This window comes from Anarhichas minor, unplaced genomic scaffold (genome assembly GCF_050575085.1).
Source record: "Anarhichas minor isolate MPS153535 unplaced genomic scaffold, ASM5057508v1 ptg000007l, whole genome shotgun sequence".
Classification (NCBI taxonomy): Eukaryota; Metazoa; Chordata; class Actinopteri; order Perciformes; family Anarhichadidae; genus Anarhichas; species Anarhichas minor.
Window position 1 is genome coordinate 6,122,610 of NW_027466453.1, and position 27,492 is coordinate 6,150,101.

General features: G+C 44.1%; 1 protein-coding gene across 1 annotated transcript in view; it reads left to right on the plus strand.

The window, feature by feature from the left end:
- ntn1b (netrin 1b) overlaps nt 1–27,492 on the plus strand; it is a 39,204-nt gene that overhangs the window by 7,083 nt on the left and 4,629 nt on the right. The window contains exons 2-5 of the mRNA XM_076080062.1: nt 16,578–16,766; nt 21,219–21,368; nt 23,212–23,265; nt 25,537–25,611. Of these exons, the coding sequence (XP_075936177.1) occupies nt 16,578–16,766; nt 21,219–21,368; nt 23,212–23,265; nt 25,537–25,611 (468 nt within the window). The remainder of the gene's footprint in view (nt 1–16,577; nt 16,767–21,218; nt 21,369–23,211; nt 23,266–25,536; nt 25,612–27,492) is intronic.

Below are 27,492 nucleotides of genomic sequence, written 5' to 3' on the forward strand. Positions count from 1 at the left end.
CATATATTTCATTAAATTGACTTGGCTGTGCAACGTCTTATGCCGTGTTCAAACTACAAGCAACAGGCTACAAGTCATTTTAAAAGGAAGCCGGTGACTGACGTCTGACACGTGTGCGTATCCCTGGTAGAGATAATGTTTATTAATGTGTATAGTGGGTTGTGTGCTTCTCAAAATGGACATATTGGCCTGTGTATGGCTACCAGCGCCCCATTGCTACACTAAAGCCACTCTTACAGTAAAAATCTGGAATGAGAAAACAAAAGGCCCTCCCTCTTTTCACCCCCCCCCCCCCCCCCCAAAAAAGAAATACATAACCCTTCCCCTTTTCTGACTCCTCCTAATAATTTGTATTCAGTCCCTGACAAAATTTGTATTTGCTTTTGTAGGCCTCCTTATTTTTAACTTTTCAGTTACCAGAACCTTAAAGAGTCTGGATGCTGGGAAATCGATCCGCAGCATGTTTTGGCAACGGATCAACAATTTAAAAATATGTACGCAATTTGCAGTAAATGGGGTAAAACATGCATAAAGCACCCTGCGTTCCTTTAAAATGTACTTCACAGAGCCTGAGCCATAGTGAGGGCGGAGTACACATCCAGCTCACAAAACATGACGGCTGGGCATGACAGGGATGCATTTCATGCTTCAAACGTAGAAAATGTCACACAGATTCTTGATCGTCTAGTAAACGCATTGATGCACGGCCCTGAAGCTGCTGTGCTCTTCACTCTGTCACGATTACAAACTGAGAACAATGCTTCAGAAATTGGCCTTTTACTCTGTCGCCTCCAGTCTTTCTTGCAACATAAGCCTATGTGACTTTGAGAGGGTTCTCTGTATACAACCAGACCATAAAACAAAGAGATGTATTTGGGGGGGGGGGGGGGGGGGTGTCTTAAAACAAAAAAATGCAGCTACAATCCAGTGTCCTCTGGGTAAAGGCTGCATGTTTTGGGGATTTTGTTTGGTTGAGCTCATAATTCAAGACAGACACGACGGTTCGAGCCAGAAAGGTTTCACTCGGGCTTTTAAAGAGCACACTGAACAATGTCGCTGCGGACGGTGGTTTGGAGAGGTGACTCAGTGTTCTGAGATGAGTACGTTAGCTTTGAGTTAATGTTCGCATCCTTTCACGCATGGGACGTTGGATCGCATGGCACGAACGTCAACCCGCATGGAACATGTGCAGAACACAGAGGACTTCTTCTGCACGTACAGATGATTGTGCTCAACATTTGACCGGAAGGCGAGAACTGTCGAGACAAGCGTACGTTATGACACATGGCGTGTTTGTGTCATCATTATTCATGCAGTGTGTAGCGATGATGTCATTGCAGATTTTTCTACCAGATTCGTTGTGCAGAGCAGGATGAAGTTTGGCTGATGTTGCACTGGTGTCGTCTTCACCCCGTCAGATATTGCCTGATATATCCCCTTGCGTGACTTGACAGCAGACGAGCTGAAGTTAGGGACTGTCCAGAAAGTGCATGTAAAACGGCCCAAGAGAGCCTTCCAGATTTTCTGTCTCCAGCTTTCCAATAAAAAAATAAATAAAAAACAACTTTATTTTCATACGGACCTCTTCCCGAGCTATAATGGCCGTTTGTAATTATTTCTAATTTACATTCAGCTGGTTCTCTCATCATATACACAACCTCCAGATTTAAAAAGCTAATAAAATAAATCACACATTATAGCTCAATGAGCTTCTGACTTTGATTTTCCCACTGTTAAAGCCATCCATTATTCATACCCACCAGGACAATTAACAGTTTGGTTTTAGGATCTTATTGTGGCATTTCTGAGAATGTGTGTGAGAGACAGAAAATGTGGGGAGAGAGAGGAACGGCATGTGACTCCCTTTTTAAATTTTGGGGTTGTAATTGGTTCATTCATTTGATAATTTTGTTACTTGGTTCAGATGTTGTGTTATTTTGTATTTCATTGAGCAGGAAAATGAAGCAATCTACACAATTTCTACTCTGGTATCTGAAAAATGTAGGAAAACAGATGTTGTTGTGACTTTAACAGAAACAGAACATGTTACACCCCTCGTCAATATTACTGATGCATTTATTCAGTGAGTTAGTGTGAACTGTGACCCTGTATTTTATTGGGCCTCATCTGTTTAACACAACAGTCAACATTGCGCGATGCAGTAAGTGGATCCTCAACGGCTTTGAAGCCTCAAATTGTTTGTCCTTGGCTGTTTATTTCTTTTGGTTCACGGGGCCTGGATGAAATAGATGCACATGTTTAGGACTTTTTGTGTCCACCGTCTGTCTGCGCCGAGCCGACTGCTGGGGCCTTCCAGGGTGGCATCAGGACCACCTAGTGCGGTGTGCGCATCGAGCCCCTTTGAGACGCTGAAGCAGTGCAGGCTGGGAATGATTAATGGGCCGGCGGGGCGACACGCTCCGCGGCACGGCTTCAGACCCCCCCCCCCCCTCAACCCCGGGCAAGCTCCCCTGCTGCGCTGCCACCTGACACAGCCCGGCTCAGTGATGCCGCCGCTTGTACACCCCGGCTCGCAACACACTTCCTCGGTGTCGCTTACACAACCCCCCCCCCCCCCCCCCTTTCCAAAAAGCATTAAGGGACTCTGCAGTGGAGTAAGCTCCTTTGGCTGGTACCATCCTCCCTGCTGCGCCGTCGACACGGGGGCCTTTTTTTTTTACTGGAAGACAAAAGGCACCAACTGACAACTGGATTGGTTATAGTTGAATTAAGTCTTGATCCTTTTAGATCAGAACGACTCTCACAGCAAGTCTTCAGTTCGGAGCCTTAATCTAACGTGTACATTAAAAGGTTACTTCTGCTTAATACTCCTCCGAGCATCAGGAATGTCCACTGCTAATTACCCCCCGCTCCTCTTTTCATTAACAGCCACTTATCCTTAAAACAAACACGGCGCAGACATAACAAGCCCGGCCTCGAAAGAGGAAATGGAGCTGCTGGTTCCCGCTTTATATTTATTTTCCGATATAACGTCCGCGTGAGCCTGTCCAAGAGTCTCCATCGCCCCGTAATGGATGTCCACGTCCTCCCGCGCTCTGCCTCCATCCCTCACACACCCCAGCGACCGATTCCTCTCGGAAGGGAGGATGAGGAACCACTTATTGGATTTGAGGGGATATCCAGCAGGATGGATGGAGGAGGGGAGAACACAGTGGCTATCAGACGCCGGTCCCTACGCGACTATAAATATCACACTACTGCTCAAAAGGAGGGTAAGACCTGGGGATGCATCCATTGCGGTCCTCCCTCTGCATACTGTGCGTCTGTGATTGAGGAGGAGGATTAAGCGGCCTTCCATAGCTCTTCCAGTGCGAGTGGGCATGCAGACAGAGGCCCTTCCCACCCCCTCTCCTCATCCCACGTCCACCACAGCTACTGTGGAGCAGATGGCTCACAACTGCTTCACACGCTCGCACCAAACAGCACAAGGCCGCTTCCCTTCCCGTCCCGATTGGCCCGAGCTCCGAGACGAAAACGAGACGGTTTCCTCCCTTCTCCGCTCGCGGGAAAAACCTGGAAACGCATCACGTAAACTCAAGCTCACAGCATGCATTACATGCGTGTGTGTGCCATGTGGTTTATTTACACAGATAGTGAGTCAGAGATAACACACTGTGTCTGGTTCCCATTTGGGCGGGCAGCTGGGGAAAGAATGACATCAGAGCGTTGAGCCCATGTTAGATTACGCTGTGATGTGAAACAACCCCGGAGTACCTCGGCTCTGTTACAGCACGTTTCTATGCTCTATAATACCTAAACAGTGAACCAGACCACAGTTAAATATACAATGAGTGGTTAGGATTCCAATTGATTGATGCAAATATTAGAATATTACAAAGATTGTGTTGCACACATTGCCCCATTATTTTAAAGTCGTAAGTCTTAGTTTTTTTTAGTCCTTTTTTTAGTCCTGACTCATTTGGCTCTAACCACAAGTTTAATAAACATCTGTAGTTTTCCACACAACAGCAGAGCAGTAGCTGCTTTCATTGCTGAGAAGTTGCAGCCCGTCTCCTGCAACTCTTCATCCAACAGCTCATTGTAACTGTTCCATGACTCCCTGCAACATTTATATCCGCTGACAAAAAAATGTTTTGCAGACCATGGCGACAATTACGCGTTTCCTGCGAGTGCTTCACAATAAAAGCCGTCCTGCGTTTTTCCCGATGCGTCTGTGGCAGCAGAGTGAACGGTGAGGCTGATATCAATGAGGTTGCCGATGAGTAATTGCAAGCGGTGCAGGCATGGCGGACTCCGCCACTAACGGTAAAAACGAACACAGACAGGAGTCAAAAGAATGTAATTGCATTGAATTGCTGTTGCGGAAAAAAGCCAAGTATAAATAGTATAAAAAAAAATGGGTATTGGTTACAGATTAATAGAAAGCTTTGAGTTTGTGATATCGTGAATCTTTCCCTAAACAGTAGATCCAACAATTCCCATAACACCGATGACATCATCGGGGTTACTTTGGAAAGCTCCCTTGATCTTGATGATTAAACTTGGCGGAATGCCCCTTTAAACAGTACACATTAGAAGAGTTGATACCATTTCTATTATCTATGGAAGTGAAATGAACAGCTGAGTCACATGGGTTTGATTGACAGCAGAGGCCCCTCTCACTGTACATTTGTTTAACTCATTACTACCCTACTTTGAGGTTCACTGGGTTCCTGCTGAGATCGCCAGCGGGTTGGCGTGCTGCAGGAAGAACCAAGCCTTTTCCTCTTCAGCTCAGTGCCATGTCCTGGAAGCCACCTAGCAACCGGCACAAACTTTGGGATAGCTTTGGGACGCAGTAGGAAGAAAACTTTCACAATAAGCGCTCAATGTTTCCATGAAAACAATCATTAAGGTTTCATTCCATAACATTTTCCTTCATATTCAGAGAAAATGTGACAGCAGAGTTGAGGCTGTGCAGTTTGTTTCCCCCCTGAGGTGAGCTAGTGTCAAATTATGAGTTGAACACTTGCTCGGACTCATGCATGAGTTTACCGTGGCACATATTAGTGTTAGGACTCAGCGAATGTCCCTGTGAACTGAATCAAAATTGAAAAAAACAACTGCACACAAAATTAATCGGTGATTCGTGAGATATGGGGTTAAATGTTTTGATGCACTCTCAAAACACACGGGAGAGATATTTTTTGACGTGGGGATGTGGCTCGTTATAAATAGGCCCTCGGAGAAAAGGGAAGAAAAGCACAATAAACATGCCACAAGAACGATGGACTGTCATCTCAGCTTCATGATTTACAACCGAGCGGCTTCCTGCCTCCATCTCCCTTATCCCCTCTACGGGAGGAACACACGTGCCGGAGTGTTAAAATAACCTCCCTGCGCTGTGGGGAGGACTTGGACCTCGGCCTAACAGCGCCCCAGCACAGTCCCACAGAAACCTGGCCCTGGTTAGATGTTTCATACAGGTTTAGTCTGGAGGATGTCCCCTCTGACCACATGCTCAATTATGTTGCATTCAGGTTTACTCCAAGTACAAGCTCCCAACTGGAAAAGAACTACCCAGGTCGGCCTCAAGTTGTACCAATTTCGGTTAAGATAAGTGAGTGAATTTCAGATGTCTCCGAGCTGTGTCAACACTCAAACCCCAAATCCCCAATCATCCAAATTAACTGTCTTTTGGAGAACTGGGTTCAAAAGGTAGAATACAGAAAAATATGGTGCCACTACAAACACATTGTATGCTCTCATAACATCTTATCCACCAACTAAACTTGAGTAAATTTGTATAAAATTTGCAAAACAGGGATTCACAACCAGCTCCACTTGTACCAGCGGGAACTTCTGCAGTTGCAACACGTTCTCACTCCAAACTTGTCAAATACAGAGGCTTGGTCAATATTCAAACTATGACCCTCTAGCATTAGTTTAGGACGTTTCAGGGATGGCGTGTCAATATGTGCTCGCGTCATGCATCGTCCCTTTTCAAAGTAAACTTCCGTCTTTTTAGGACGTTGGGTTTAGGCAACAAAACCACTTAGAGTAAGGAAAATATCTGGGTTTACGTTAACTTGACTGAATGATAACTCAAGTGACTCCTGCAAATAATGACTGAAGTGACAAAATAAGTAAGTTGACTTTCACATGGGACACAAACTTCGGCCTCCTGGGTGAAAGTCCTGTGTTTGTTTGACCCACCCACCCTGCGAGGTTCACAATGGCCAAAATGACATCACACCATCAGCCACATGGCCCTTCGCGGGGGTTGCCTAAAGAAAATTTAAAATCTGAACACCACATGTACGAAAACTAGTTACCAGGCAAGAAGTCTAAACAGTGCTAGCATTAGCTAAATGTAATGGGTAAATAATTGAAATATCCAAGAGTATTGAAAAAAAAGGTTGCAGTAGTTAGATAAAATATAGTATAAAGGGAAAATGTTAAAATAGTTACAGTAGTAGGTTAAAAAAAAGGCTGCATGTACGTTTGAAAAAGACAGATCGAACCTTTAAAACCCGTTTGTATCTATGCAGTGCACTTAAAAACATTCAGTAAAAACTTCCCTCCCAGACAGAAAAGCGGGAACATAATTTGCTTATGGAGCTTAATGACCTCTTCATCACCTCTCCCATAAACCGGAGGAAAGGAAAGGAGCAGCGCAGCAGTCGGCCTGTTTCCACACCTACACTGTGGGAGCACTGCAGTCCACGGAAAATATACAAAGCATCAAACACAAACACACAGACACGTCAGAAATTAATAAGCTTTTATGAGATTATTATTCAAGAGGATATTTTAACAAAATGTCACAGCAAGCATGTGTGACTGCTGACACACACACACACACACACACACACACACACACACACACACACACACACACACACGGAGTAAAGAGGAAGTATTCCCCAGTCAACGCCCCAACGCTCCTGCCAACCAGCGACAGCAGGATGTTCCTCCACCAGTCCATCAGTTTTACGCCTTAATTGGACATTTTTAAGTCCAGTCTTGTTTCCTCCAGCGGGTCTCTCAGGAAGCAAACCTCACATGTGACAAAATGACTGAATACAAGATTTGGGCTCAGCACGTGACCTGTGATGCTTGGCGATTCAGGTGTAAGAGAGGACAGGCCCGGACATCTGAGGAAAAGCCAAATAAATAAAGCCGACACTAACATCCATTGCTCCCCTCATCCCCTCTTCTTTGTGTTTCCCTTTTGTCCCGTTGGTTTGCTATTTCTTCCCTTTTCTAATGGCGCCGCCGCTTTAATTGGCAAGTTCAGAGCGCACAAAGACAAGACGAATGGCCGATAGAAAACGGGTGACACGCAACAAAGATCCCAGGCGAGATTGTTGCAATTACACGGCGTTACGTTCCAGCAAAGAGAACCGGCGGTACGCCCACTCCCGCCTCCCAGCCTGGACCGCTCCCAACCCTGCAGCGAGAGGACAAACGGGGCGGCCATTACGCATTATTATTCATAAGAGAGGGTGTGTTATCATTGGCACCGCGTAGCAGCGGCTGTTTAGGGAGAGCAGAGTGAAGAACTCCGGTCATTGCTGATTGCGCAATTACAACATGTTGCTAGAGAATGTCAGCTCTCCTTTCTTGTGGGTGAAACAGGTCACGGTTCACATTAGTCCGGGCTCACACACACTGTATAGGGGATGTGACATGTTTCACAATGCTTGTGAAGGCATCAAATATAAAACACAGTGTATATATACTGTATATATTATGGTATGTTCAGCCTGTACAGTCAGTATGCAGATTAAAGGCTGATAGAGAGAACTACTGTTGAAATAGCCTGTCATTACTAGCAGGCTCATTACTGCGACCCGCACACACGTTATTACCAGCTAATCCTAAATTGCACCGCTAATGGTGCGTTGCACGAGCTGATGTCACATCGCATTACCTAACAACACACAGCACGCCGAGACGGAGCCTTGCAGCGCTGCCCCTGCCAGTTTGACATGGGTGGCTGTTTATGTTGAGGCAGTGCACCTCCCCCCCCCGTTCGCCCCGGCAACCGAGCGGTTTACGAGCAAGTTGCTCGCACACAAAAGCGCAAGGGGGCGGCGCTGATTGCTCGGCTAATTGATCCCCGCCAGAGATCACAGGGGCTGTGCTCATAAAAAAGGGAGAGGGAACGCCTCCCATGACATCACCGCACGCTGCGTGGCGAGAGAGGAGGCGCGCAAGTCAGGGGGGAGAGACTTGTTCCCACGCTGAGGGAGGCGGTCTGCAGAGCGCGGGGAGACACAAACACGCTACACACACATTTGCTATATGGCGCCCACAGCACCACCTGTTACCGACCAAAATGCTGACTATTCTTAAAATGCTCGGGAAATTCCTGGGAGGTCAGAGGTCAACAGGTATTTAGTGTGCTTCCCAAGGACCCAACACGAGAGCTTGAACTCAAGATTGTCTCTTTAAAGAGGTCTCGCTAAACAGTAGGGCACCCTGAAGCCCAGAATGCAGCAGACTAAATTCACGTGTGGTGGAATCATACGTCATTGTTCTTTTTCCTCCAATTACGTGACAAATGTAATTGCTACCTGGATTATGTTCAGAGGGAATAGTTTTTTAGAGTGATCGGGGTTCACATCCACACTTACTATCTGTGGTAAATCACTTCAGTTAAGGTCAGGGAAAGATCGTGGTTTGCGTTAAATGATGGAAAAATAATTTCTGGTTAAAACAACCATAAGATGAGTTTATTCCTTAACTCAGGCTGGACAAACATGATGACCAGCAGGGTTTTGTTTCCACAGACGTAGGAACGTGCTCAGACCTGGGTGAAGCAGAAGAGCGAGATGGCTCTAGATAGCCTTTCATCTCGAGGATAACTCAATTCATTAGCTCCGCTTTTACCTTTTTCATCTCTTATCTGGTCTCGGGGCACAAAGTGCACTCTTGTGTGGTTTGGCTGCTCCTCAGAGGTGAAAGGTGAGCTGAGTGATGGGTCATTTCGTCTCTCCGTGGGCTGTTATGGTAGCAGAGCAGACACACCTTCCCCACAGGGAACAGAGGTGTTGCTGCCAAATTGGCCATGATGGCATCATTAGATTGATAGCATCTGTCCTTACACAACCAGGCAGATGCAGCTAAACCGCTCTGTTAGCCTTTGCCCTTCAGATCAATTCGGAAGTGGACAGCTGTCATGATTCTTGTCAGAATAAAAACAATAAAAATAAAATGAATGTCAAGTCACCTAAAGGCTTCTGAAAGAATGTTTTTAAAGGTTGTGGTTACGGTTTATTGCATCTGGTCAGTTGTTACTTGCCAAAAAATGCAAAGAGGCCCACAATGGCAAAACTGCATCGCCATCATGCTTGCCATATATATATATATATATATATATATATATATATATATATATATATATATATACTGTACACATACATATATATACACACATATACATACATACACACACACACACATATACAGTATATATATATATATACATATATACACATATACACACATATATATAAATATATGTATATGTACAGTTAACGTTAGCTCTGTCAGCTCGTTAGCTGTAGTTAGCTGTTAGCACTGTTAGCTATGATCCATGTTGAGATTCATTGAGAGGCAATCGAAATGCTCCCAATCTGGTATCTTGCAACTTTATAAACACAAGCTTAAGAGGTTTAACGTTTTTATTGCTCTACATAAAAATACTTCAGTAAATACTCCTTTCCTGAATTGTGAAGCTTCTACTAGCAGCTAAATGAAAGTACGAAACGGCACCAGTCTGCCTTTAGCTTCGCGTCTGTGATGTGAAGTCATGCTAGCCCGGTGAAGTTTGTTGATAGCCTAGCATTAGCTTTTTACTTCTGATGAATGTATTCACACTTAGGTAAGTATCATAAACCTGTGTTTGCCACAGAGCTTATTTTCTGCAACAACCCCCCCCCCCCCCCCCCCCCCCCCCAAAAAAACCTGAACTTTCTTATACCTTGGATCTGTTCTTGTCCTCAGTAATCTATGAACTCAAGCTGTGAACTATTGGCCAGACCGCAGCAACTGATTTTCATTTGACATCGTAGAGGCACAACAGAAGAAATCTGATATTACATTGACGGAATGAAGTAAAAGAACCGTCATTGCTGCCAACTGCCATGTCTTTTTTAACTTGATCAAAGAGGAGGGTCTTTAGATCACTCTCATATTGGCTCAGATTGTTTTGATGCTTTATTTGTTTGTGTGTCACCAAGGTGACGAGGTTGCTCTTGATGAGGCAGTCCTCAGAAGGTCGTAAACCTGCACCGTTCTGTGCGAGATAGAAATCTCCCTTTAACAGCGCCAACTGATTTTCTCTCTCTCATTGTCGACATGGTTTTGCCTCGAGTGAAATCATCAAGAGCAGTCGGGAAACTTGTAAAAGGATTCATCATCTGGAGAGCTTGTTGCAGAAGTCCTTTGTTGTCGTTGTTGTCTTCGCACTCATCCAAAATCACAGCTGCTGCAGTGATGTGCGATCGAAATACTAATTGTGGGGAAACGTGCGTCCGGTGGAAGCCGGCCTGGAAGCAGCAGAGCGTGACGGATCGTAGCGCTCGCCTTTTTGTGTTTGTGCGTCACCGGGTCAAACGTGCTTCATCGGAGAAAGTCCACGGATGCCGCGTGGCAGAAATGCGTGTTTGTCTTGGCTTGAATGAAGATGAATCTCAGCGCAGCCTTTTTATAGCCATGGCAGCTGATACCATGGTCCATAAAACTGACTGATTTATTGAACCTTTGCCGCAGAAATCCTTTATGATTTACTTCCAGCATACCAGGATTTTAATGATATATTTGTGCCATCTATTTTTATGGATTATGATGTGATCAGTGACTCTCAGTGATGTCCTTATAATCCCACAGAGGGACTACTTCCAGAGAATAATGACCGACTTAATCATTGCCTGATCAGCAAGGCATACAGCATCCTAGTTTTAAGCAAAAGATTTAGCCATGACTTCATGCATCAAAGCTCCATTACAATTCTCTTTTTTTGGTAACACTAAAAGTCAAATGATTTAGTGCATATAGGGCATGTCTTAGTGGGTAAATACACTGTAACTACGCTGTAAAATCTGACAAGTTCATCTTGCTAAGAAACTAGGAAACCGATTGCCTTGAAAAAGGTAACCACATACATACTATTAGTTTTGTTTACTTTATCTACTTGTTAAGTTTACTTTCATGTTCTATTTACTTAAATTTGTGAAATTGTTCCAACTTAAAAATGGCAAGTGACATTATCTTGTTCTTTCTAAGTGTTAGCAGCTTAAGTAAAACGAGTTAGTCTGATTTAACTGGACAGTTTATTCAGTAGAAATTAGGAAACTGGTTGACTTAGATAAATAAAGTAAGCAGAACAAAGAATGATTAGTTCGCAGGATTCCTTTTTCGTTTTAACAAATTACCATTCTGAGCAGCGTAAAACCAAAGCAAATCAAAACTTTTAAGACTTATGATAAATCTTTAAAAAGTCCAAACCCAACCCAAATAGCTTTAGCATGGCTTTCAATGTCATACATGATGACATACCTTCCAGTTTGACACCTGTGGATGGGTCGAGGTACACGGCATTTGGACCTTGTTTAATAATTACAGGGCAGAGTAAAGGCCGACTCATGGTTGTCGCATCTGCATGACCCCGAGGGTGATCTTATCTTGCAATGTAAACATTTTTGTTTTGTTTTCTTTCATCAAAACAGAACGAATCAGGAAATCAACAGACACATTTGGTCAAATTAAGGATTTTCTTGGTATGTTGTCCCAGCATAGACACAAATATCCTGGACAAGGAAGAAAAAGAAAGAAAGAAATAAAGAAAATAAAGAAAAACAACTAAAATAAATAAAAAAGTTTTTAATGTGGATTTGTCATTAATAAAGTTTGCATTATTTTGGGGGACAAAACATGTTTTTATAATGATGATAAAATGCTGGAGAACAGCATAAATCGGCAGCAATCAAAACTGATGTTAGAGATCTCTTGTCATATTATTACCAGCTCAGGTTACTTTGAATTGAATTGAATTTTGCATTGAAAAAGGTGCGAGAAGCTTCTTTATTATAGTGCAAGTCCAGGTATGCGGAATGTAAATAAAGAATCATCACTTTTAAAATGTCAGAACAGTGTCGTTTCCACTTAGTATTCCATTTGTATCGTAAAAAAATATTCACACTATAATGTCAAGCTGTGATCTAAAGCATGAACCACAAAACAAAAAATGCGTACCCACTTAATGGATATTAACGAAGCCTTTTGACACTTCTGCAGCATCACCCACATGTAGAGTACAGGTGTTATGCAAGCATTGTGTATCTCCATATGCTTTGCAGGGAGGCCTCAGATTCAAGTATGTTTGACGCATCTTCTACAACAGCATGAAGAGAGAGCTCAGTGAGGCAAGGACGTGCAGAAGCACACTAAAAAACAAAACAAACTACACATGCACCCTCCTCAACGAAACACGTAAAACTGTCATTGAGACATTCACACCAAGTACAGTGTGTATGCGAAGTGTTCAACCACTAAACCAACTGTTGTCAGGAAAATATGCCTCTGTAATCTGTTAAGGCCCAAGTGTTGTCTTTTCCTCCGATCGCAGGCTGCTATGTTTGATCTGGCGCACGTCGTCGGCTCGTGTTATGAGTGACTGTACGGGATTATACACAGTGAGAGAGGAATTGGTCCTGAATCAACAACAATCGCGCTGGAATTCGATCTTTCTCCGTGTCCGGAGAGGCGGCGCATTCTTCAGACTGTATGGTTAACACATATGACACCCGTTGACAGGGCTGGTAAATATCTGCTGCTGCGGCGCTGAGTTTCTAATAACCAAATTGCATTAGGTTATTATTTCATCACGTACAGACGTGTGATTGTTTCTGAAGTGTGCTCTCCTCTGTAGACGGAGCGGGGGGAAAAAAACACACGCCTCCACCGAGCCGTGGGATGCGTAATTTCTATCCAATATGCACGCCCACCACGAGCGCTTCTTCCTTCACTAAGCCTGATAGATGGCACTTAAACATAAATAGATTGGAATAGCATAGCTCTAAGTAGGCCCTTGAAACCAAATAAAGGCAGACCCAGAAAAGACACCGTGTTACTCTGGATGTCCAGTGCAAAATCACAGTAAACTGCCGATTTACAGTAACGATGCCTTTACAAACTCACTTTACGTTCAGAATTTAAATTTTGCGTTTCACTCATTTAGGCGTTTCTTGAATATGATTCTACGATAATATATGTACTTCCTAATTAAGTTTGTCTCATAAGCACTCATTGCTGTTTACTACATGCTGTATAATCAATAGCATTCTAGGATTTCTTTAGCACAAGGCACACAAAAAGGAACATAAAAAGACACTAAAAGTAACGACTTAACATTTGATAGCTAAATGGTTGAAACCATGGATGTATTAATGACATCAGGATGCCAGATTCAAAGATGGCCGTCCCCTTCGTCCCTGTAAAAGTTGCTTACTGGGCGAAACATCTAGCCTCTGCTAGGCCAACCTTAACACTGACTCCTCAATTGTATGCAACAAATATTGTGACAATATCCACTTTTATAAAATTAATTAATATCCACTTTAAAATCAATTTAAACGAACATTGTTGGGATTATGACTGCTGGTGTTGATGAAGAGGTATGAGTTCATCTGACAGGACCGTGTGGGTACGTCTGGGGGAAAAAAGGGCTCTTAATTCTTCACTTATACATATCTTCACTCTTGGAGCAGAGTTTCTCTATACGTAGCCGTAACGTGTTGCTCTAACCACGGCTTATCAGCGCTCGAGCTGTTGTTCCTGCCGGACGACAACTGCAGCGACCGTGTGAGCAGAGCGGGGATGTGTGGATGAGATAGTACAGCACTCATTAGAAGGGCCTGAGGACAGCTGCGGAGATAGTGCTTATTAATCTCATGACACTCTCACACACACACACACACACACACGTATAAGAAAGTTCGTTTTTTACCTATGAAAGTGACCAGTCGCCAAAGAGACAGATTCAGATCAATTCATGAGACTTCATCGATTTGCTTGTGCTGGATTGAAACGCGAGAAAAAAAGAGATAAGTTATGATGCATTTAGTTGTTTTTTCTTTTTGTATCTGGCTGGTTCTTAAAAAGTAATTGTGTTCTTTGAAGTTACTGCCGCAGTGTTGCAATAAACACATCTGTGTCTGAATATTTTGGAAGATGAAAGTACAGCACCAGCATCGGCTGTCTTCAGCACCGAAAGCTGAGAGCATTCCATTTCCTATTCATGAAAAAAAAAAAGCCCCGCCGCATTTTCCCTCACACTTCCCTTAAGTGGAGATAACATCTGGGATAAGAAAGCAGTAAAGAGTAAGAGGGAAAGGGAGGAGGGAGTGTGTGTGTGTGTGTGTGTGTGTGTGTGTGTGTGTGTGTGTGTGTGTGTGTGAGTTCTTCAAAGCTTGGTGTAGTGTGTATTGGATCGGCCCTGGGGAGGGTAGTGTGGTAGATAAGCCTGTGACAGCTGCCAAACACCTCTGTGTGTGTTTGTGTGTGTGTGTGTGTGTGTGGGCCCCCCATTCAGAAGGAGTGTTTTCCGAATCCCAACCACCTGCCAGCTCTGTTCCCTTATGGCAGGTGTGAGTTGGTTTGTACGTGATTCAGACCACTGATGAACGCGGAGCATATGTGACAGTCTTATCGCCAGCATCTCCCTGTAATAACATTAAGACGGGCGCATTGATGGAGAGATTACCGGAATGTGAGGGATTGTGAGGGCTGCTCATATGAATGGTACGTGCCTGATTCAGCCCAATAAACGGGGGGTAAAAGGTAAAACATAATTTACATTAGGATAACAGTAGAGAATATGGAGCCCTGCATTGTTCAATATTGATTAAGTAACAAATCACTAATATTTATTTCATAGGAGTACATTTTTACTTCATTATAGATATTTCATTTCAAAATAGCATATAGGTGTTTCCCTCTCACTTTTAATCAATCACATGTCCCTTATCCTCATCTATACAAGATCAACAACTGCTACCAGATTTAGCCAGTTAGCTGCTCTTGTTAGCAAGTAATTCTGAATCAACCAACTAGAAGCTGCTGCTGTAAATAAACACTAACATCTGTCTTTATTCATGTAGCTTAGCCAGTTACCATGTTAACCAGAGCAACAACAATGTAAAAGTGAGTCTGAATCAACTATCTTACAGCTGATGTATATACATCTTATATTTATTTAGCTTAACAAGGCTACACTAAAGTGAAGTGAAGTGACGAGACGGTAATAATGGCTGCAGCTGAAGTTAGCTGGTTAATTCAGAGTTTCTAAACACATTCCTCAGAGAGAGAAACACAACAATGTGAAGTCCAAAGTGGCACAAAGTCTTCCTCTGTGGTGTCTAGCTAACAGTAGCCCTCTAGCTAACACTGCTAACACCGTCACACAACCCAGCCTAACCGGCTAGGCAGGTTAGCTAAATAATGCGAGAGGTGCAATGTTAGGCTAGCTACTGTGTCTGTGTACTGTGTCTAATTTCAGCAGCTTTTAGTTGGTTTATTCATAATGACTTTGACATTGATGTTGCTCTAGCTAACAGGAGCTAACAGGAGCTAAATTTGGTAGCAGGCGTTGAGCTTGATAAGATACATGAAAATCAACTTCAATAGAACTCTTAACTTTGAAAATAGAAATGTTTAAATTACATTTTACAGTAAAGCGATCAGCTTTAATATTTTCTTCAATTATTACTTGAGTTTTTAGTCCATTTAAATATTTTACACAGCGATTATTTCACGTCATTTTTATTTATTTAATAATAACCACACAGGGGTTCCATAAGAGAGGCTGTAAATCGTATCAGTGTGTGAGGAATATGAATTTTTCGGGTCAGTATTAACGAGTGAAAATAGCAATGACAATATATCAACAGTCTCTCAGATGTGTGGGAGAGCGGAAGAAAGTTTTCCTGCCTGACATCATGGGTTCAGAGGTTAAATTCACAAGCAGGTGGCCAGGCCGAAAGAGAGCCCGAACCAGGGCGTTTCTTTTAGAGGCTCCATTATTCTCAAGCCAGACCGAAGCAGGCCAAGCCGCGCCATCTGTTTCAGTAACCTGTTGACAAAATGACAAACTCAAACCAGAAGATTAAGACTTTGTGGTGTCAAGTAAATATACAGTATTGTCTCAGGGTCTCACCCGACTGCGTTTGGCTCTGTACCACACTTGCAAATCGGAAGGTCTGTAAACATTGCGTAGTCGAGTTCATTGCAGTCAGATAACGAGCTCATATTTCCAAAATGTCAGCTTTTCAGGAGCTAAGAAAAACAGCAGTGTTTTGAAGCTCGATGACACCGCATTGGGTTAAGAGTTTGGAGTTTCTCAACTGACTGGGGACTATGAAACCATGCAACCGGAGTGAACAAAATGAAAATCAGCAAAACTGAAGTTACGTGGTTTTCAAATGGTGCCACATGGGATCGTTTCAGTTTGAGTACGGAGCATTTTATTTCACTTAAAAGGCATCATGGCTCGCTGATCTGCAAAATGTCATGGCAGAATTTCTCAACACCTTTCTCTCTCTCCTCAGCCTGCCACTGCAACCTACATGCCCGCCGCTGTCGTTTCAACATGGAGCTGTACAAGCTGTCAGGCCGGAGAAGTGGCGGGGTCTGCCTCAACTGCCGTCACAACACGGCCGGACGCCACTGCCATTACTGCAAGGAGGGTTACTACAGGGACATGACCAAGTCCATCTCTCACCGGAGGGCTTGCAAAGGTAACAGGAAACAGGATATGTCAGGGGTTATAACATTGTCTGTGCACAGCCACCAGTATTTCCACAGTATAACTGTTACACCTCCCTCCAACGTAAGGACTATGTAATGTTTTATACACATGCTTTTCACCAATGCTCTGTTTCCAGTGGTGGAAAGTAACCGAGTTAATATGCTCAAGTGTGACTTAAGTACAATTTTGAAGTACATGATCTATCTAACTATTTCCATTTTATGCTGCTTTACACTTCCACTATATTTACTCGTTTAAAACAAGTGCATTGCAAAAGACTTTGGCGTGCGACCCTTTACGAGAAAGTGGTGTCTAGTTTTGGCCTCTTGTCAACTTTCAATGTAACCCTAGTTTCTTTGACTAACCTGGTTCTTTAGGTGCATATAAACATACTGTATGAATTGTTAGCAGTTCCACCAAAGAAAAACCAGCAACGTTTAGAAAAAAATTACAGCCCATAAACATAAATTTGTGAAGCAGAACTTTGTTTTTTCTTCTTTCCTCTCCCATAAATCACGTCACAGTCCTTCAGATTTTTATTGTGATCCTTTGATTGTGACCAGACCTCTAGATTGAGAACCACTGAACTAAACTACGAAACTGTTTATAAAGTAGTTAAAACTAGCACCACGTCGATCAGCTAAACTTTACTTTTGATAAATTGAGTAAATTCTGCTGATAATACTTGTGTACTTTCACCTAAAGCTTAAATGTGTTGATTTTGGCGGTGGTCTCTGTGGACAAAAGCGGTAAAAGTTCCTCACAGTAACTGTAAGTAGGATTTTGAATGCAGGACTTTTACTTCCAACTTTTTTCCCATCGTGGTAAAGGTGTATTACTTAAGTAAAGGATCTGTGTGCTTCTTCCACCACCGTCTGTTTTACACTTCAGATATTAAAGGAATTCTTTTAAAAAGTTGTGGAGAAAAGCGCCCACCTGTCTTGGTGTCGGTGAACTGACCCGTGGAGCTCCCAAGCTATTTGGGGTCCTCTGTGGATCCCTGACAAGACAAACATAACAAACAGAACAGAGGTGTGAGCTGATCCGCTGAACAGAGCGGTGGAAACAACTCGCTAATCGTACCTCTCCCCTATTCATACTTACGACACGTAGGCACAAAAAAAACAACACTCACACACACACACACAGGTGTGAGCACATACGTCAGATTCGAGACCAAAGCCGCCAAGGATTAATGTGTGTGGAGACAAAAGCTGGGGCTCCTTCTGTCTCGCAGCACCTCAGGGAGTAAAGACAGGATCCGAGGCCCTGAGCAAACAACCTGAGCTGTCACTCAGCCACTCTGGCTGTACGCTCACCGGCAAAATATTCCATAGATGCACGAAATACTTGCACATATCTATGCCTGTCTCTGACTACGTGGCAGTGGGAAGCATTGATGTAAATGTGAAATGCTGTTTTTGGAGGGAAATTCTGTTTATAGTCTGTTTAAATAGGGAGGGGGGGCGGACTTTTTAAATGCTACAATTTTTATTTGCATGCCATTGCACATTTCCATAACAATCCTTTACCACATCCTAATGGCAAATGAGTGACTTTGGGCAGATGCACATATTGCGGTCTTGAGCAACATCCACGACGGGCTGGGGAAAGGGTCTCGGGATGCCGATCCTCGGTGCACCGCTGGCTATTTAAAACACAGCAACAGCAACATGATATTTCCTACTGCATGCCACAACAGTCCTCCCCTCTTTATTCACTCGGCTTTGCATAAAAGCGGGCATGAAATGAAAGAAAAGGCTCGAACAACAGGGGCCTCCATTTATAAGATCTGGGTATTTTGTATCAGACCGCGCTGGGATCGATTTGCTGCATGTGGTAGTGTTGTGCTTAACACAAGCTTGATAGATCGTCTGCACTGCTGAAGAAAAAAAAAGAAAGACAAATGGTTCTTTGCTGCATTGTTTCACCAGCCAGCCTAAATATTTTCACAAGTTATATTTGGGGAGAGGCTGGTTTCAGCGGGGAAGGTGCTGGGAGCAGGTTAGAGTAACAGAAGTTCTCACTTTGCCTAATGATGTAGCAACATCGATAGATCTCTGCAAAGTCTTTCCAAACAGCTGGATCTGTAACCTGAACAGTTCAAGCCCCTCTCCCCATCCCTTCACGTACCCCGCTCGGCGCTCCGGGATCGAAACCTAAACAGCCTGATTGCCGCCCGTCTCCTCAGGTGACAAAAACCGGGCGATGTGGCATCAGTTAGAAACCACTATATTTATTGTTCAAATCAGCCAACCGTCCCACCCTGCTGTTGTTGGACAGGAAATACAGCGCTGGGCCAGCACAGCCCGGAGGAAGTCAGCTTTCATTCCCCGTTCCTTAACCCGTTAACAATTTGCTTAATAGTCGAGAGGTTTAGCAGGAAAAAAATGGCTCTGCACCTATAGTGGCAGCGTGGAATGCCTCATGCTTTATTTCCCAGATTAACAACTTCACCCCTCATCAAGCGCAGTGTAAACACGGCTCTTGGAGAACGACGGTGCACACCCCCCCCCTACCAATCCCTCACCCCCGAACGTTTGGCAGCCTAAGCCTTTAACTCGGCGCAGCAAGTCCACAGGGACGGAGCTGGTACATGGTTCACTGCACGCCACTCCTCGGAACCACCTCTGCACAGCCCCTCCCCCACTGCAGGTTGAAATCAATTAATCTGTCCCAAGTTTGTAGCACCCCCTGTGAAGGCAGTGAGGCTGTGGTTTTGGACTTTTGAAATGGAAGTGGTGCGAAATACAGTCAGTCTACCTGTCTTTACAACAACAAAAAGTAGCGTTCTGATATTTAAAGGCATAGTTTGACATTTTTGAAAATTGGCTTATTACCTTTCTTAGACAGTTAGCTTAGCTTGGCACAACGAATGGAAATAGATTGAAGCAGATAGCTCAAATACATTCTGGTTATAAAACCCACCTACCAGCACCTCTAAAGCTATGCTATGCTAAGCTAAGCAGCAGCTGGCGGTAGCCATATAGAAAACCAAAGTCATGCCACAACTGTCGACGGGATTTTGAATGACGTTTTTTTACATCTGGAGCAGCTCCTGGACACTTACAGAACAAAGCTGTGAGTGGTCTCAATCACAAGAGTTTATTTCACTGATTTTTATTTCTCTGATTTTTGGTAGATGAGCATGTAAAGTAGCAGACGAAAGAAAACTTTGTTGGTAGAAACCATTCGACTGACTGAAATCTTCTCTCTATGATGTAATTGTTCATTTGTTTATTGTTAGCTGATGGCTATTTTATTTCTTTTGTACTTTCCATTAAACAGCCCTCCCTCATTTTATATAAGAAACATACTCATGTTGAATTCTCACAGGAAATGAACTGGATCCCTACATTTTTCATTTTTAAATCACTGTTATTTTAATTCAACAAATACACTTGAAAAGACGCTTTCACTACACAAATCAAGATGTTAGAGCTGTAAAAAATATATATATTATTAAAAAAAAAAGATTTAATAAGCATCTCGTTATGTTCATGAAGCTCTATAAATTCCAACTAAAAGCAACTCCAAAACTCTGCTGGACCACTTCAAGCAGATTTCAAATGACTCTGCCGGTACATATAACACATGCAGGGCTAATAGGGAGGCTGGGCTTCCACTTCAAACACTGGCTTTATGGTAAATGTTTGGCAGAACACACACTCTCACACACACACACACAGAACAAATTTCTCACATTTAAACGTGCGATCCTCCCAACTAACAGCTTAGACAGACTTTGAAGTGCGTTCCACTCATCCATTAATGGGAAACATTATGCAGGCAGTATTTGCAAGGAACTCTTTGCCAAAAAGCCCCACATTGGAAACTCAATCTGAAGAGCACACAGTCCGTCTGATCCCGACGGTGCAGAGGACACAAAGCCTGCTCTCAAGACAAGCTCAAAGACACACGCACCCCCGATGAGCGCCCATAACACACGTGCGTTTTTTTGCGTTACACACACACACACAGTAGAGCGATACAGTGCGGTGAGGGTGAAGTACTACAATTAATCAAGCTATTTGCTGCTCTGCGTGCCTTCCAGAGCCGACCTATTGAGGAATCCCGTGGTCACGATGGGTTGGAGGGAAGCAGTGTAATTTGATTGAGGTTGTATGCTGGTGCAGGGCCCAGTTCCCCATCTGTGATGGTCTGGAAGAAGAAGAAAAACGCAGCCTGCACGTAAATGATTCCTCGCTAGGTTTCCGTGTGATGACTTTTTATTGTATGGAATATGTAGAGTCAGCAAAAGGGGCGGGGCAGAGACACACTGTAGCCATCTGAAAGTCGATATGGTTGTTTTTTTGAGGGCGCTGGTTTTGTAAACCACTCATGTTTTCATTTTTCAAATCACAAGATGTTTACTCGGGTTTAATCTAGCTTGATGTTCTTGTGCCTTTTTTCTTCTTCTTCCCCTCCTCTCCCTCCATAGCATGTGACTGTCATCCAGTCGGAGCAGCGGGGAAGACGTGTAACCAGACGACGGGCCAATGCCCCTGCAAGGACGGTGTGACGGGAATCACCTGTAACCGCTGTGCCAAGGGCTACCAGCAGAGCCGCTCCCCCATCGCCCCCTGCATCAGTAAGGACCACTCCTACCACACAATGACTGGATCCACACCATGTTAATCCAAGTTAACCTCTTGTAGGGGAACTGGTACAACTTTCTTAATGAGGGTTCATGATATCGATCGGTAATAATACACTTTTCATCAGAAAACTTTTGGGTTGCCATGTTGCGAAAATCTCCCTTTGGCTGGCCAGCACTTTGCCTCATCAGAACTGATGTAAATACATTTATTAAGAGTGGTTGTAAAGGGAAGAAAACACCAAACACCTCATTAGTGACTTGATCATCTTGTAACAAGGCATCAGGTCTGAGTCATAAACATTTGTTATGGAATTAAAAGGCTATGGGTTCCTCGCTTTCTAAGAGGTCATCAAGATTAATTAGGGGCACTTAAAAAAAGCAGCGCTAGATATGCAGCCAAAGAGATTTCTGACTACCCCTTTTGAAATAAAGCATTAAAAACTAAGGTATTAACTATTGATAAAACATGTGGCAACTTAAAACAACAATAAAGTCTTTATAAATCCTAAAATTCAGATACTTCTATGAACTAAAAAGATTTAAACTCACTCCACAGAAAGGGGTTCAACAAAGTGAATCCTTGTGTCTATTTGAAATATTTGGTTCTGGCAGCTTGTTGACGCGGAGCATAGCTGCTCAAAGTGCGGGCCAATGGCAGACCCTCAGAAACATGTAGTGCGGCCCCCGAACACGACATGAAACGGACGCGTTATATTTTAATCATCACTGACAATAGCTTCCATTAAATTCACTGATGGACTGTACATAAGAAGTGGACGTAGTCGCCCTTACGTCACACATTGGTTTGCAATAGAAAACCCTCAGAGAACCTCAGGACAGGATCTGAAAAGAACAGGACATGCTTGTTATGCATGAATTCATGGCTCGCACTCATCTCGTGTTACATTTGAGATATTTTGGATAGATACTTGGCCGTTCAAAACAGAGCCTGGATAAACAGACCAGCAGAGGTTGCCTAACACGGCCTTGCGTGCCTTCAACGCCGTTAACGGTCTCTCTCGCAATAAATCCCCAGAACGAGTCCAAGGGAATGATGGCTGATATATTTATTGGCCGTATCTGCCGCCTGCAGATTCCAGGCCCTCGGCAATAAACGCCAACGCCTCGCAGAAACAGAGCGGGGTCGCTGGTAGCCGCTTTAGCTAGGAGCATCCAGTAGCTGGCTGGCGTGGTCAGATAAGATAACGGTGATGGCCGGGAGGACATGTACACACTAACAATTGTCCACTATGTTACCGGGGTTGACATTTCTGATTAAGGCCTGTGTGGAAATTGGACATTGGTGTCTGTGGTCTTGTTTGGCCGGAATCCTGAACGATAATTTAAACCCGCGAACCTGCTGGAAGAGCTTTTCTCTCATTTTGTTGGGAAGGTAACAAATGTGTAAACGCCGGAGGAAATGGGGTTCTTGAAGAACATATTTGGTTTCAATGTATATTTATTGAGATAAGGCCTTTTGGCTTTTTTAATAGCACGATATTAAATCTTTGTGATATCTAACTCCCTGCCAGCTCCGACTTTAACAAGACCGGCGACCTTGGCTCTCCGTAGCTACAACACACCACAATCCGGAGGGAGAAGGAATATTAATGGAAAACTCACAGTCTTGTTACACATTATTTCGGCACATCTGCGTAAAATCAGTCATTAAAAAGACATCCCATTAAATCTGTGCTCTGAGGGTTTTCACATTCTGCTCTGAGGAGAATAACCAGGAAATTGAGCTACATATATTCCCCCATCACATAAGTTTTATTGTGTGTGCCTTGTAATTTGATCACAATGTTAAAATCTATTTCCCTCTTTGTTACAGAGATCCCAGTTGCATCTCCTACGGCAACTTACACCAGCTACGAGGAGCCGTCAGGTGAGAAACACAGCGCAGCGCTGCTGATTTTAGAACAATTAAACAACGCAAAACACACCTGGATTAAAGTTGTGTTTTAATTCACCTACACAATTAAGTGGTATTGCTCTTTTAATGTCTTTTCTGTTAAATATTATTGTGTTTTTCATCATTTTAATCACCGCGCAACTAAACTAAAGCAGCGGCTCCTTCATGCATGTAATTGTGTGTGCATTTCGAGCACCGTGAATGTTTTTTTCCATCCGTCCGTAGTCGTAGTCCTCAACTGGAACACACGTCAGTGAGGTCTGAGTGCCGCTGATGTAAACTCCAGATATTTTGCCAGCGCTCCCTGCGGCCTCGTTGCCTGTATTCCCAGCCTGCCCGGCAGCCTCCCCAGGGTTTCAGCCCTAATCTGATTACATGCTTCATTTGCACCAGTTTGTATTTCAATCAGGGCCTGGCTGTGCCGACAGTGAAGCCCTGCCCGACCGCATTGTTCATGTGCTCCGACAAGCGTCTCCGTGCTGGACTGCTGACATTGGACCATGTGCAACAAAAATATCAACCTGCAGTGTAATTTGTCCCGTCCTTCAGCGGCTGATTAGGATGGCTATTCGTAGAAGTAACTGACCAGCTAACAGGCCGTAAACCTGCTGCCTCAGCTGGTAGTATGCATTTATTAAATTACAGTATTAGCTTTCACCATGATACAGCTTTGGTTGTATGGACTGAGTCAACCTCTGGTCATCAATCAGCGTCTGATGAGAGTGGCGCCACTGACTTCATTCAGCTTTGTTGTGAGTCCCACTTCCTACTATGGTGACTGGTGACTGTGCGGAGTTTGGACTCCTGTCAGAGACTCCACACAGACACCACCCTCCAAATTAGGAGCAGTGTGGTCCCCCGGGGAACCCCGCAGAATGAACGGGGCACTGCTGCGGGGACACACAAAGGGGGCGTTTGTCCTCGCAGCGGGAGATTGGCCCTTAATGAGAGCCGCGGGTGTAATGGCCCAGCGCAGCGATTGCGCTAAAGGGGCTAATGGGCAACGTCAGCTATCAAAGGGAGGTATGATAAAGGCCCCCAGGGGCCAGCGGGAGATAAAGCCCCCACCGCCTGCCCTCGGCACTTCATTTACATGGAAATCAGGCGTGCTCGATATGGACTCGTCAAATTCATTTACTTTGGGATTTCCTCTTTTCTTATTTCTCCCGCCACCCTATAAAGCAGGCAGGCATTCCACCAGAAATGCTTTTCTCTACATACATGAATTCGATCCTCATCCCACGTCCCGTACCGCTCTTTTTTTTTTTTTTTTTTTTTTTGAGAGGGAGGAGAGGGGCGTTTTTTTCTTCCTCAATCATTACCCAGGCAACCTCATTCACACGGAGCATAATGGGGAAGAAAGGGGAAGACTGGACAGAGGGCTGGAAGAAATAATGAAGTTTGTCCATATTCAGGCAAGCTGAAAGGTCCCCTCTCTCTCTCTCAACTGCCCCCTCCATTCTCTTCAAACTGCCCAGCCCAGCTTTCCCACCCCCCCCCCCCCCCACCCCCACCCCACCTGAAAAGAGCACAAGGCTTATTGCTCTGGTAGAGGCGGAATGGGAGAGGGGGGGAACACTCAGAGATGATCTGGTTCCAATTTGTGTCAGTCAGTGGAGAGTGGAGGGAACAAATTATTTCAATTTTTCAGTTCGCACTCTGGTCCCACCAGTGCCCTCGTTCCAAAAGGAAACCTGGCGCAGTGACAGAGCGACAGCGGCGGCCATCGATAAAGCCCTTTGGCAGGTACACATGCACTGGAGACATTAATCAGAAGTCCGAGAGCTTCTTTCTCTGGGGGCCGCAGAACATTCAGCCTCGTCCAGCGTTCGAGTATTCACTCACTCCCATCACGTGGATTAGACGCTGCTTATTAAGGGTCCTTGCTAATTTTCGGTAGGTCGCTCGCTAATATCCTCCCCCGCGAACTTCTTTTGTGCGGGGGGTGTCCTCTGTAGCCCTCAGAGTTCACACAATGCATGCCAGGACACTGACGAGGGAGCAGGCTAGAGTGTAAAAGCTGGGAAGGAGTATAGTAAGAGTGTGTTGACAGACACAGGAGGATCTGTGTGAGCTATAACCCGTTTCACAGTGGCACTTTGAAGGCCTCTCGGAGACCCCCGGGGGCACAAATAGTGTGACGCAAAGGGACCATATTACACACACGGAAGCATTTTATGAATCGCAGGATGAAATTTGCCATCTAATTTTCCTCTGTCTTTCCTTTTCACCTCTTCTCCCTAGACTGCGAGTCTCACTGTAAAGCCTCCAAGGGAAAGATGAAGATCACTATGAAGAAGTACTGTAAAAAAGACTACGGTGAGTGAGTCCAATATGCAGGAATGTGTGCTGCCAGACGTCAGCCAGCAGTCAAGAGGTCAGATGTCTCAATTAATCAGACCCCCGAGCGAAGCTAATCCGCACCCTGGTGCTGCTCTTACACAGCCTGAAGCAACGTCCTCTAATTCAGATTCATCTGGACACACATCTTTCCTCTCCGTTACCGGCATCCAAAACGTAGATGATTTTGAAGTCTGGACAGGGAAAACAGAGTTGCCGGCCAACGTTCTGCTCATTTTTGTATGTTGATCCAGCTGATCTGATCACACAGTGCAGGTGTTTTCATTGCCATATCTCTCCTTTTTCTGGTGTCAAATAACAGGTCAAAGGTAGCATTTACCCTCAATCAAATCATTATTATATGCTTATACTTTATGACATTAACTATACTTTAACGACAGGCCAGTCAAAACACCTGTATTGTTTGAAACACAGATCACAGAGAAGGATGGCGGCAACAGAATATAAAAGGTGCTGAAAGACGGATTTTGTTACCGTTGGACAGAGCCAGGCTCGCCGTGTCCAGTCTTTGTGCTAAGCTAAGCTAATTGACTGCTGGCTCCTGCTCCATATTTACCAATTAGAGTGGCATCAATCTTCCCATCATATTTCCTCAAATGTTGTGGCAGGCTAACTTCTGTATAAACTAAACAAACTCACGGCAAGTCGCGGCTCACTGAGGTGAGCTTTTAAAGACTAAAACAAGCTGTGGAGTAGTAACGTTAAAGGAGTAAAATTGAATAACTTAAGGCTTCAACTACACACTCTTGTCGCAGCCTAGGAAAAGATAAGGGACAACTTTGTTTGGCTCATTTTCTGTACCCAGTGTAGCATTAAAGCATGGTGGAATTAGCCCGCTAGCTAGCTAGCTAGCTAACTAACTAGTGGACAGCTGGCTAGTTAGCTAGCTTGTTAAATCCACCATGCTTTAATGCTACACTGGTTACTTAATGTGAACAGCGGGCTGGTGGTCAGCAGCGACTACACTTTTCGGCCCCACTGACGTGTGTTGTCACCATAACAACAAACAACAATAGCCATTTTCTTTTGCACTAATTAAATGACATCTGGAAAACAGTTCAATGTCCGTTCTACTACTATTCTATCTCTATGGTTGAACTATTCCTTTAACTGAGAACAGGATGAAGGATTATAATGTGTAAATGCTAACGATGTGTCGTCTTCCCTTTGAGGATTGCCTAAGATACCTAAATGTATTGTGTTAAGGAAAAGCCTGTGCACGTCTCCCGCCCCGCTGCACCTCTTCTCTGGTCAAAGTGTGAATGTCTGAACTACGGTAAACCTAAGCAGGACAGACCACACAAGCACGGTGGATACGCTTTGTCCAACACAGTCAGCCTGAGGCATTTAGCAAAAACTTTGAAGTTTTAAGAGCAAATCCCACACAGATAAGAGAAGCCAAAACACACACGGCAATCACATTATATTGTAGATGAATCCACAGAACAAGTGGTGCAGCTGAAATACATGTAACAGTGTAGTGCCAGGCAAATAAACATCATATCACGGGGTATGACGTGATATTTTGAAAAACGCCGGTGCCACCAGAGTAAAGCAAAGACAGCTGTGTTTCACAAACCGACAACTTGGAACCAGACGGAAATTTGATGGTTGATGATACTGACATTTACACTTCACACTAAAACCAGTGCCATACCTGTAATTCAAACACATATAGGGATACAACTGAGGCAGTAGTAGAACACTTGTTTTCATTACATATTCCCACTGTGTAGCTCTACTTTCACTCACACGGCAAATGATCCACGGCGCTCTTTGGATTTTCTGCACCATTAATCATGGCAACATAACAGTTTATCGGTTAGTGGTGGATCAACA